At 45.6% G+C, this 12159-nt stretch overlaps 1 protein-coding gene across 1 annotated transcript in view; it reads right to left on the bottom strand.

The window, feature by feature from the left end:
• Nucleotides 1-6861: 6861 nt before the first annotated feature.
• Nucleotides 6862-12159, bottom strand: part of AVL9 (AVL9 cell migration associated) — a 36061-nt gene continuing 30763 nt past the window's right edge. The window contains exon 16 of the mRNA XM_016160162.2: nucleotides 6862-11171. Within this exon, the coding sequence (XP_016015648.2) occupies nucleotides 11056-11171 (116 nt within the window). The 3' untranslated portion in view covers nucleotides 6862-11055. The remainder of the gene's footprint in view (nucleotides 11172-12159) is intronic.

Below are 12159 nucleotides of genomic sequence, written 5' to 3'. Positions count from 1 at the left end.
TATTTGTTTTTCTTTTGTGGTGTAATGGTGTGCTTCTAATTTTACTGGGTCAGTTTAGCTTGCTATATGTGATTTCTTCAAAATTTTGGGTCTATATGTATATACACACAAGTACACGTTTTGTGTGTGTGTGTGTGATTTGAGCCTTAGTGTATCAACATAAATTTCAGATCAAACCCAAGGCTTTTCAACCTTAGATGTATGTTGGAGTCATCTGAGGTGCTTTTAAAAGCTTGGGGTGATACCTGAGCCCCATCCCAGACTAAACGAAGCACAGTCTGATGGGTGGACCCAGCAACAGGCTCTTCCGAAATACAGAGGTGTTCGGCTTGTGCAGTCCCTTTGAGAACCATTGATTGGTTTAGGCCTTCAGTACAGCCATACATTAGAGAGATTGCAGGTTTGGTTCCAGGCCACTGCAATAAAGCGAGCCAATCTTTTCTGCTAGTGGAAGGTGTTAACCTTCAGTTTATAAAAACTGGAACATTTGTGAAGTGCAATAAAATGCATGTCTGTACGTGGATGAGCTTCTAGACTAGCAGTCTTCCTAGAACGCATCCTTGATCATGTGAACAGACTTCATCTGCTTCCCACTGCCTACTTAATGAAGTCCAAATTCTTAACACATTTAAGGCTCCCTTGTAATTTGGCTTTAGATCACCTTTATAGCCTTAGCTTACATTGTTTTCCCACAAACTTTAATCAGGCTTTTTTATACTTTTCTGCCTTTACCTAGGCTGTTTGCTCTAAACTCAATGGTTTTTTTTTTTTCATCCCAACATCCCAACTCTGCCTGTGGCTATTATCTGAGATCTGTTTAAGATAAGTTTTAAGTGCTTCCCTGATTAACTACTTACCCTGTGAAGAGTCGCTTCTCAGCATCCTCAGTACCTTGTACTTGACCTGCTCGTTACACGGGTCATTCTGTTGGGTATCTTTATGTGCAAAGTGTCGATGTTTTTGAGAGTAGGGACTTTCTTAGGTAGGGCTGCATCTCCCTATAGTGTAGCACAGTTGGTGATAAAAATGTTGAGTGTGGGGTGGCTCCACAAGTATGGTAATTAGCACGTCTGCTTTACACGCAGGTCCTGGATTCATGCCCCAGGTGGAGCCACGGATTGTGTCCCAGGGGTGGGAGCCAAGCCTCAGGGGGAGTGGGGGAGGGTCGCTGTCAGGCCCCAGGAGCACCAGGCCCCAGTGCTCGCTGCCAGCATGTGGGAGGGGACGCCCCGCCTTCAGAGATCCAGTTCCTAAGGGGAAACGACAACATCCATAGGTCAGGGGTGGAAGTGTGGGGGGCGGAATTAAAGAGGAGAAGAAAATGTTGAATTAAAGCAGGTATGGGCAAAGGGCCTTGGAGAGTTAGAGATACTCAAACCCAATATACCAAATTCTCCATTCTCATTAGAAGTTTCATTAGTCACCTTTTTTCTTCACGACTCTCCATCTGTCCTGGACCTGTTAATACTTCTGCCACTTGGCAATTTCCTTTGCCTTACTGTTTAATTATTTTATAACTGTGGGAAAACCTGTGTCTTAGATAAGTATGAAAGGTCTTGACTTATTTGTAATCGCTAAGCTTCAGTTTCACTTCAAATGAGTTCCAGTGCTCACGTGATTCTAAAATTCATTTCGATTGGATGGATTTGATAATAGAAACCTTGTTTCAGGCCTTGAATGCTGGGCGAGCATGGGGAAAACTGACCGAGGTTGGTCAAGTTCATGGAAAGGGCATGGGAGCCTGGTTTCTCTTGAGTAACAGTTCTCTCGAGGCCTGAGAACTGTTACTTTCTCACGTCTGATCGTCCTCATGCGGGGACCGCAGTGGCACTTCCTCTTTCCTAAAGGCTTCCGTAGTTACGCAGATCAGCATCCTGAGGCGCCTTTTTGCCCTTGGCCAGTGCTTTCTGAACTGCCAGATTTCCCCGATGAGAACTGTTTATTCTGGATCAGACTTAATTTGGTCAGCTGAATTCTCTTGGGTCTGGGGAGTTTTCCTTACCCTTGGCCTCCTGTTCGTGGTGCTCAATATCCTTTTCCGTTTCCCCCTGCGTTCTGTGAAACGGAGTCGAAAGCACCGCTGTCTTTTACTGTTGCCGTGTGTCAGTCCCATCGTGCTTGGAAAGCCATAGGCACAGAGCCTTGTGTCGGGAAGGAAGGTTCTGTTCCCATCACAACATTCGTCAAGTGCTTACGGTGTGCCAGGCTCCCTGTCCTCATAGTTCACTACAAAACCAGTTCCCCCGAGTCTGCTTTCCTCCTTAGTTCTCTATCAGCACTCCTTACCACTTCCTAGAGTCCCACTCCCTCTGTATTCCTCTCCTGCATCACAAGCACGGGTCCCCCTACGGTGGGTTGAAAATCTGCCCTTATCTATTCTACCTCTTCAAAAGTTTACCATCTTCACTCAAGGAGCATCGCAAATGCCACCTCCTCCTGGAAGCCCTGTCGGATTGCTTCCGCTGAAAGCACTGCCGTGGCACTTCACTGGACCTCTCGAGACACTCTTCGCTTTATATCAAGTTTTTGACCGGGTCTCTTGTCTTCTGGGCCTCAGAGAGTAGCTCACCCACAGTAAGCAGCTTCGTGACTGGGTGAACGTGTACTTCCTCCTGCGGCCGGGGCTGTAGCTGAGGGGAGCTTTGTTTTCCGCTGTCGGATTGTGAGGTGAAACGTCTTTCTTGTCTGTCGCAGAGGGTTTCAGTTCTCTAGCGCCTTTATACGACACTTTCATGTGTACTCTGGCTCGGATGTGCAGGAAGGGACCTGTGAGTTGAGACACAGCTCGTGTAAACATTGCCCATGTAGGAAACCCCATTCTGTGTTAGGCATTGTGTTAGAAGCTTTGGAAACAGCCTGCTCTTCAAGGGAGCATCGTCACAGGATTTAACCTGATAACTTAAAATAACACTTTTTCCAACCGGAGGAGGAGTGACTAATACCCTTTGTTTCCAGCAAGTCCCCAAAAGAAAACCTCTAAGGCGTCATTCATCCCAGATGCCAAGGGGTGGAATTAATGGCATTGACTTCAAGTTTCAAAATGAGGGGACCATTACTAATTAAAAAAAACACACTTTAAAGGTTGTAAAATAGGTGAGATTTAAAGATTCCAGGCCTGCTGGCCTGGTGCTTTTAAATGACCATAAAGTAGGTCATAAATTCTCATTCGTCTTCGTCTGTTAAGACTTTACCTGGGAATTTCCATTCCGAAGGCGTTCGGGGGAGTGAAGATCGGGGCACGGAGGCTTCGGTGTCTGGTGGATGACCTTGGACAGAGAAGTGGTTCAGGGTTGCCTCGCGGAGGACAGTGTACTTTCACTTGTCTCCGTGGTTTCTGGGAAGAGCTGCTGAGTTTTCTAGGGCACACAGAGCCAGGAGAGGCAGGTGGAAAGGCTACTTTTACAATTCTCCACTGGCCTACTTGGACCTAGCCATTCCCCAAAGTTAGCATACGATTTGTCTGGCAAAGTTTATCAGAAGAAACTCCATGGATTGCATGAATATAAATGAAAATCCAGATGTTAATTGCACATGGCCATCTTGGATGTACAAATTACTCCCTTCCTGCTTGTAAACTACACGAAGAAAAAGCTTAAACACATCGACACAGCCCCGATGGCACCTGTCTCCTGGGTTCTCCACTCTGACAAAGTAATTTAGATGCTAACATGTCCTCCGAGACTCTGTATTGCCCCCAAATTACTTTCTAGTTGCTTTTCACGGACAAGCCCCACTAACCTACGCTCTGGCCAGATCAAAGGAAAACTCATGCTTTTTGACTGAGGGCCCAGTTTTGTTCTTGGGTCTATGGCTTGGGACAAAGGTGATTTAAAGTTGGTGGAAAGCTGTGAGACTAGACCACTGAAGAGCGGGAAGGGGCGCCCCGGCTGTGGAGCTCAGAGAAACATCATTGACTGCATAGCGTAGGGCAAGACAAATGCAAGGGCGCCATGCCCAGAATGCGCTTTTTCAAAGTCTGCACCCAACCTGCCTGTGGGGAAGCCCTTCGAGCACTTCTCTGGCCTTTTGATCAAGTCCATGCCCCTGGCCGGGCTGACGGGGCTCTCCCCGTCCTGGCCTGGCCTTGTTTGCCGGCCTCATCTTCGGCCCGTCCCTCATCGTTTAGGTTCCGGCCACACCAAAGAACACTTGCTGCTCCCCAGTCTTTGCCTGTGCTGTTCTCCTAGGTCCCAGAGACCATCGAATCTCATGCCCTCTTTCTCCACCCCTACCTCACCCCGAAAACTATCACTTAAACTTCAGTGAGTTCAAGTGAACTTAGGCTCTCAGGGGAAGAGACACCTACTTGTCCCTCTTAAAAAGAAGTTGGCCACCATGATGTGACCGAATTCACCCTGGCTTACCCTTGACCTGGCCCTCTTTACCTTCTGTGGTAATTGTCCATCTCCCCTGAGGGCAGCAAGCTCTAGGAACTGCGTATGTGGCATGTTCTATGTGTACATACAGGCACCTGAATACTTGATGATGATAAGGCAGGGCTTAAAAGGTAGTGCGAGGGACTTGCTTTAATCATAAGAGTGACTTCCCAGCACAGGTAGCCAAAGACATGCAAATCTTGGGTCTCGGGAGGACAGTGTGAGTTTCCGGCGTAGTGTTCAAAGTCCTGAGGGTTTGTGGCTGTCCAGGACCGTTCTTGAGACACTGGACACATATGTGATTGTTAGATTTGGGGAACATCAGCTCTTCAGAGTGAAAAAATAGGGTTCCTTCATCCATCTCCATGAACCGGTGCCGGGACAATGCTTTGCGCAGGACCTGTAACAAAATGAGAAAAATAAGGACAAATTAAACTTGAATGACTCAGTTATTTGATTTAAAGGCTTCTTCTTTACTCTGACCCTCTACTTCCCATGTTTTGATATTAAAATGTCATTGTGTGAAGTGATAGAGGAGAATGTAGTTTTAAAAAAGAGTCCTTTCTTGGCTAAACAAGAAATACCAAAACATTCTAACTATATTGTGGGTGGGGGCAGGTGTGGAGAACTTTGGCCCCTACTCCACACCATTCTGAAAAAACAGTTCCAGGGAGATGAAGTCTTAAATGTGAAAGTCAAACTAAAAAACTTCTAGAAACTACAGAAAATATCTTCATGACCTGGAGGTACAGAGGGTTTCTTAAATAAGACGCAAGAAGATATTTCACCTAAATTATAAGAGGAAAGATAAATTTGACTACAGTAAGAACCATTTATCAAAAGACGTCATAAAGAATAAAGTCACAGAATGAGATATTTGTAACACATAATTAACAAAAAGTATGTAGAATACAATAGAAAAATGAGTAGAAGACTTGAATGGGCATTTTGTACAAGTAGAAAATCTAAATGGTCAATAAATAAATGAAAAAGCACTCAGCCTTATTAGTAGTCAGGAAAATGCAAATTAAAACCCATAGTGAGATACTATTTCACACATACCAGATGAGCAAAAATTTAAATTCCTGGTGATACCAAAGCATTGGAGACCATGTGGGAACCATGACATTCTGATGCCATGCTGCTGGGAAGTAAGAAGGCAGCATCGCTTTGAAAAAGAAGTTAGCATTAACTCTGAAGGTCAAAGATGCACATATTCCTGTGACCCGGCAGGGTCACCTCCTCCAGGACGTGCATGTTAGCGTCATCGAAGTGGCACGGCCGTTCGCATCAGCCGCACAGCAAACACGGCCTGTGTCTGCCTGCGGCAGGCTGGGTAGAGGATGGCGTCGTGGACAGTGGGGACAGTCAGACGGGAGCGAAAAGAATGACTGCCTGAGAACCGAAAGAAACCAGGAGAGACACAATGCGAGTGGTGTGCTTCCATGCATGTGAGTTCGAAAACAGGCGAAAGAGAAACTATGCTGTTTGGAACACAAACAAAGGAGGAAGGAGGTGAAATTACAAAGAAATGATTATCTCGAGTCCGCGTACCAAATGCTTCTGGAGGAGGAGTTACGCCCCGGGAGAGAGAGACTCAAGGCGCGAGGTTTTTTAAGGTGCAGGCACTATCCTGCTCACTTTCCAGGTCCCGGCGGCTTGAATTGCTACTTCATATTTATTTCAGTGTATACATTTCTCCTCTTTATGTGTTCTTTACACTTAAGTTGCCCATCTCCATTCACAGACGTTTCACAGATTGTAAATCATCTTAAAGGCTAGGAAGGGCCTGTTCACGCAGTGCTCAGTAAGCGCTGAGGCCGAGGGTTTCAGAAAGGACTCGAGGCAGCCCTGGGGGAGACCTTCGGGGAGAGGCTGGAGCTGGTCTTCCACTGGCACAGCAAAGGTTTCAGGTGGCCGGGGGCCCATGGAGGCCAAGGCGTCAGCAGAGAAGCCAACAGGATGCAGGTTATGGCGTGGTGGCCCCGGAGGGCCTGATTTAGGAATCTGGATTTAATCCTGAGGACAGTCGTAGACGCTGAGGGTTACTGTGCAGTGTGAGTGAAGTGAAAATTAATATACATGAAAATATGCCAGGAGCCAAGGGCTATTTTGAAGCTTACCAGTCCAGGTGGAAAAACGGGCTGCTCGTGACAAGGTCCTCTCATTCCCCTGGCGATCTGTCAGCGAGCATGCGACGAGGCATCGTCGCACAACCAGCCTCCACTTGGTTGTACTCTGGGCGGCCCCATGCACTTAGCATTCCCTAGAAACCACGGGGTTCTTCCTGCGGGGGTCGCCGCCTTCAAAGCTGAGGTGCCATCATAAGCAACGGCAAAAGGACAGACTAAACCAGCAGCGAGGCCCCTGCCTCCTTCAGCGCTGCTCCCTTCCGAGTGGCCACCGCTGCCCAACTGCGGAGTGGCCGAGGGCGACCCCACGGACGACACGGAGGGCGCGTCCAGAAAGACGGGCCAAGCACAACTGTACGCGGGGTCATTTTATTCTCATTTTTCTTTAAAATAAAGATACAGTTTTACAATTCGGTTCGATTAGACGTGATTTATCAATTTCACATTCTTTTTGAACAAATGACAACAGAAACAATTAGTACAAATCATAAAACTACCAAAGAGAAATTACCTTTCTGATCAAAACATGTGCCACAGATAAATTTCCTTAGAAAACGTTCTAATATTTCTAAGCTAAACTTCCCTAGAAAGGGTTTGTGGAAAGCCTTTAATCTCAAATATTTAAACTATTTTTGTAACCACTAAATTCTTTTACCAACTTGTTAATCAAATGCTTCCTAAATTTAGGAACCAATGAACAAGTGTCCTAAAACATAAGTCTTGATCCTATCTTTCCAGTTATAAATTATTAATGTTTCAAGAAAACAAAGTATTTTCTAAGCACAGAAGCTTTCTAAAAACTTCAGTTACCTTTTCCGGCTCAGTACCTGACTGAAATGTTCAAATGTTTATATTGCACACAAATTTGAGCAGCATACTATGTGTGTGTGTGTGAGAAGCTGATGGAAAATAAGATTGGAAAAACCCCTAAATTGTGTCCCATTTACATGATTTAAATATATAGTTTCTGTATTTTTAATTAAGTAAAAGGTAAACTTTAGGACAGCACAGAAATACAAATACATTAGAGTTTTACAAAATAGATTCAACCCCTTAGCGTGCGCAATCTTCTAATGTTGGAGTTATGATGCAAGGGAGCTAGATTCTTCCTCTTCATGGGAAAGCAGGAAGTCACGTGTACAAAGTTATTTATATGAAAAGAATAAAGATCCACATTCCTTTGTCCTTGACAAATATTTACGGAATGTTGGAAATGATGACAAAAACAATGCCAATGTTATGAAGTCCAAAGACTTGGAATGAAAAACTCCTAGCGGCACATTGTGCTCCGTGGAATGACGACCACCTTCTAGAAACTAGGGCTGCGCTCCCCGTCATTTCGAAAGGCCACTACAGAACTAGGTGGAAAGGCCATGACTACTGTGCCACCTCTGGCCAAAGAATCAGAGCATGCGAACGTCGATGTCATTTCCAGAGTCCCAACCAAACCCCCCCAAGATAACAGGCAACGTTCAGCAGCCACCATTTTAATAGGCTACGTTCCCAAACTGCTGAAGCAGATACAAGTTCACGTGGCTGGGGACCAGTCCGCTGGCCCCTTACAGGCCTGAGCACCCCCAAACTCATCGCCAGGCCTGGAGGAAACGGACCGCTGGCTGTCATTTCCAAAAAAGACAAAATGAAAACAAAACCTGCCTTCTAGGAAGACAGTATTTTACCTTCATTTTAAAGTTGTAATTAACTAGCAGAATACAATTCTAACTTCTTTGTAAAGAAATTCTTATAACCTTTAGCATGTTAAATACTGCTCTCAAAATACTTTCATCAGATTTTTAAGTACCTTGCTCCTCGGCCTCGCAACAACTTCTCACTTCTCTCCCTTCCTAACTTGCTTTCTCCTTTCCTCTCCAAACTCGATTATTCCAAAAAAATTTCAGTGCTTAGTAGAGAACTGACGGCAAGGTTAAGGGTGAGGAAATCAGGTCATATGCTCTGCTTCGCTGCTTGAAGGTATCGCTATGTTTCTTAAAGCAACAGGAGATGGGAATTGTTTTAAGGCTTGGGGACTCATAAATCGCTAACGGGTTTGGAAACAGACTAGTCATACTGGTTAAATGAACCAAATGCAGCCGCAGAATGACTCTAACCTGCAACTTCTTCTTGTCACCTGGTCCAGAACACGGCTTTAACTCTTTTTCTCACCTACGCCATTGTCATTACAGCGCCTTGCAGGAAGCAAAGTATACACCAGGCACCTTTCCTGGCACACCTTGAAAAGGCCTGGCTGACCCCCCGTCCCTCAGATCTACTTACAAATACACAATTCTTACATGCAAAAGCACTGCAGTGAGTGTGGCCAACCAAAACACACCTTTGCCAGCGACAAGGCCGGAGACAGCCCGGTGTTGGCTCCTACAGCTCACAGAACCAGTGACTGAAGGGCTGGACCCCACGCCTGAAGCGCACAGGCTCGCAGGACGAGGGGCCAGGCTTCCTGCCCTCAGCCGCTGGCCGCCAGGCGCCCCCGCCCCGAGGACTCCCGCGCCTCCCAGAACCTGAAGGAAACAGTTACGGTCTTTGGACCATTTCTATGACAAAAGTGCTATCTCCTGAAATATTCATTTTGTGTTGAAAGCCAGTGAACTGACCGCTTTAAGAGTTGAACTCTTAATTGGAAGCTCTACTAGAAAGTTCAGTCAAGGTGCATGTTAACCCGGGGACACGCGGCCCTAGAGCAGAGTGAGGCGTCGTGTAACTACTTTTACTCGAGCGGGTCCCCAAGTGCAGCCTGTGCACCGCTGGCACGGCGGGGTGACGCCTGCTCGCTGACGCGCCGCCACTCCGGCCGACGACGTGGCCTCATGAAACAATAACGTGTTGGCACGAGTTCCTCAGTCGCAGCGCAACACTGATTAAAGGACCCCTGAAGGGGAGCGCCGGGCTTTACTTCTCTTCGAGCCATCGTTCCTGAGAAGGTTAACTTTCCTAGCAGAAGTGGGATGAATGGAGTTCTCACAATAAACCCTTTAGTTGATCATCACTGAATTCCTGGGTTATTATGCTCAAATGGAAGTATGTTTTTAGATCTGCTGGACTTGTGTTAAGACACAAATTAGAAAATTTAGGGAGATTTAGATTATGTTCCTCTGACCATTTCACATACCGTAGGATTTACTTTACATAAACATTTCTTAAGGAATAAATCAAATATAATCAAGTGTCATCCTTAATTAGGCCCCTTACTTTCCCAATACTCTTTACGTCTATGTATTTTTCGACTATCTTTTGTTACTAAAGCAGTCTTACCCTGTAAGTACTCCCTGAGAATGCCCATCTAATGTCCTCATGAAAAGCAAATGAGAGCTGAGCATGGCAGCTACATGAGGTCCAGCTGTATAAAAATCTCCAGTAGATTGCACACACGTGCCTGCGTCTAAAATGAAACCAGATGTCCTTGATGAAACCTGACTGATGTCACGGCTGTAGCATTCTTCTGCTTCTTCCTTTTCTAAATGTGACCTAAGATGAAATGTCTATTTAATATTTACAGATCATCTTGCTTTTCTTTAAAAAATACTTTTAGAAGGGGTTGATTACAGGAGGATTTTCAGTCGGGGAAGTAGGAAACCCAAGCGCCTTGAAAAGTTGTATGAAGAATAAGACTAAGAAAAAACCTGTAAAGTCTGTAAACACCCAATGGACGACAGTTCAAAAGAAGAAGTAGAAGGCACAAACTGTGGGTTAAAAAAATGCTTGTAGAAGACTGCTATGGGACTAGAGTTGACAGAACACCAAGGCCCCTTAAAGTCCGCCCTAAATGTGCGCGCGTGCAAACCGCTCCAACGTCGCTACGATCATCACCATGCCGTTTCTCTGCAAACCTATCTGAACAATTAGGAAGAGGAAGAAAAAGCACAATGGCGTTCCTCGACGCCTCGAAACAAGCACTTAGGATTGGGAAAGAATAAATTAAACATGAAACGAAACGCTCTATCCTCGGAACTACCGCCCATGACTTCCACACTTCTGGGAGGAAGTGAACTGACAGTTTTGCAGGTAGAAAACCAGCAAACGAAAATCATCATTAACTCAGCAAAATAACAACAAAGGGTTGGATCGGTGGCCCCTCTACTTTATAAGCACATTTTAGGGCCAACTTTAGAGAAACTAAAATAGTAATATAACTTAATTTTAGCACAAATAAATTTCAGTGATCATCTAGATATGCAAACAGCTGAACAGAACAAAATTTACATAAGTAAAAACTTTTCTAAAGTAAACAAATGTATACTATCAGGATTCAAAAATTATTAGAAGGTACACTGCGTGTTTTAATCAGGCTCAGACTGAAGTGAGAGTAGTCGGTCAAACCCCAACCTGGGAGGCCATCCCTGCCATGGTTGTGATTTCATCTTTCCAGCATCCTGTGACATTCATTTAGACAGAGGGCAATTGTCCATGTAAACAGTTCGACATAGCGGTCCCCTGCTGTGGGCCTGGCCAACGGAGAGGAACAGTCTGGGAGCAGCAGACAGACAGGGAACACTTAAACCGCAGAGAGCAACGGTGGCCTCTGGACGCCTGGCTCAGGGCTTCCCATCGGGTGGCTCGGTGAGACTCTGCGGGGTGGAAGCGGTGAACGTGGAAAGCCACGAAGACATGGCTGTCCGCGCACTGGACAGAGCACCTCCGACGGACTGGCCTGGAAGGACGGGAGGGGAACACAAGAGGGAAACAGCTTCACTTTCGTTACGAGACAGCGAAAGACCAATGCTAATTAATAAATGTTATGTCAACGTGGTAAGAGTTTACTAAACTGTCATTTAAATGCCTAATTTCAAAACAACCCCTTTCCACGGGAATGGCTCACAGGAAAGGGGACAATTTCTGGGTGTAAGCGCCCACTAGCCTCGGCATCCTGAGGGTACGCAGCACACTCTTGGCCGGGCCGGCGGTTCCAGTGGGAGCTGGAAAAGTCCCACGTGCCCTCTGCTCTGGGAGAGCGGCGTGTGGAAGAGGAGAACCGACCTTATAATTTAAGCACTGGCAGGCGCACCGCTAAAAATTAAGCGACAACTAACATCCATAACGAAGTAGAATTTTTCTTATTTAAAAATAAGAACTAAAATTAAGTCAAATGCATGCTATTCTATGGAAGCAAAGCTTATATATCTAATTCCATTCCTTTGTAATAAAACGAACCTCGCGACAGGCTATGTGCTCCATCTCTGCCTTCTGAGACGAGTCTGTAGAGTGGTTCTCTCATCCTGTCTACCTCTAATTACCCAGATGTTAGAGCTACGAGGACCCTGCACAGAGAGCACCCAAGTCCGGGACTTCTGAACTGTGTTCAGCGGGGGTTAGTCGACCTCTCTCGGGAGCTGAGTAAGGAGACGGGTCCCGTTTTCACACATTGCTATGGCAAAGGGAACGTGGCGCATGTGAATGACTGGTGACCTGAGACGTCGGGAGCTCCTCCCGCACTCTTACATCACTTCTTGAAATTTGAAATTATATAAAAAGTTAATATAGAAAAGGAACAAGAGGTATCTTTAGAATGGATATAAAACAATCTTCAAAAATTTTAAGTGAAAAAAGCTAGATGCAGAATAGTGTTATGTGATATATCATTTGTCTGGCTTTGGTATCGGGATAATACTGGCCTCGTTGAATAATTCACAATCTACCCC

Source organism: Rousettus aegyptiacus, unplaced genomic scaffold, assembly GCF_014176215.1.
Source record: "Rousettus aegyptiacus isolate mRouAeg1 unplaced genomic scaffold, mRouAeg1.p scaffold_m13_p_13, whole genome shotgun sequence".
NCBI classification, from domain to species: domain Eukaryota; kingdom Metazoa; phylum Chordata; class Mammalia; order Chiroptera; family Pteropodidae; genus Rousettus; species Rousettus aegyptiacus.
Note: the sequence above shows the minus strand (reverse complement) of the source record. Positions and strands in the feature narration are given on the sequence as shown.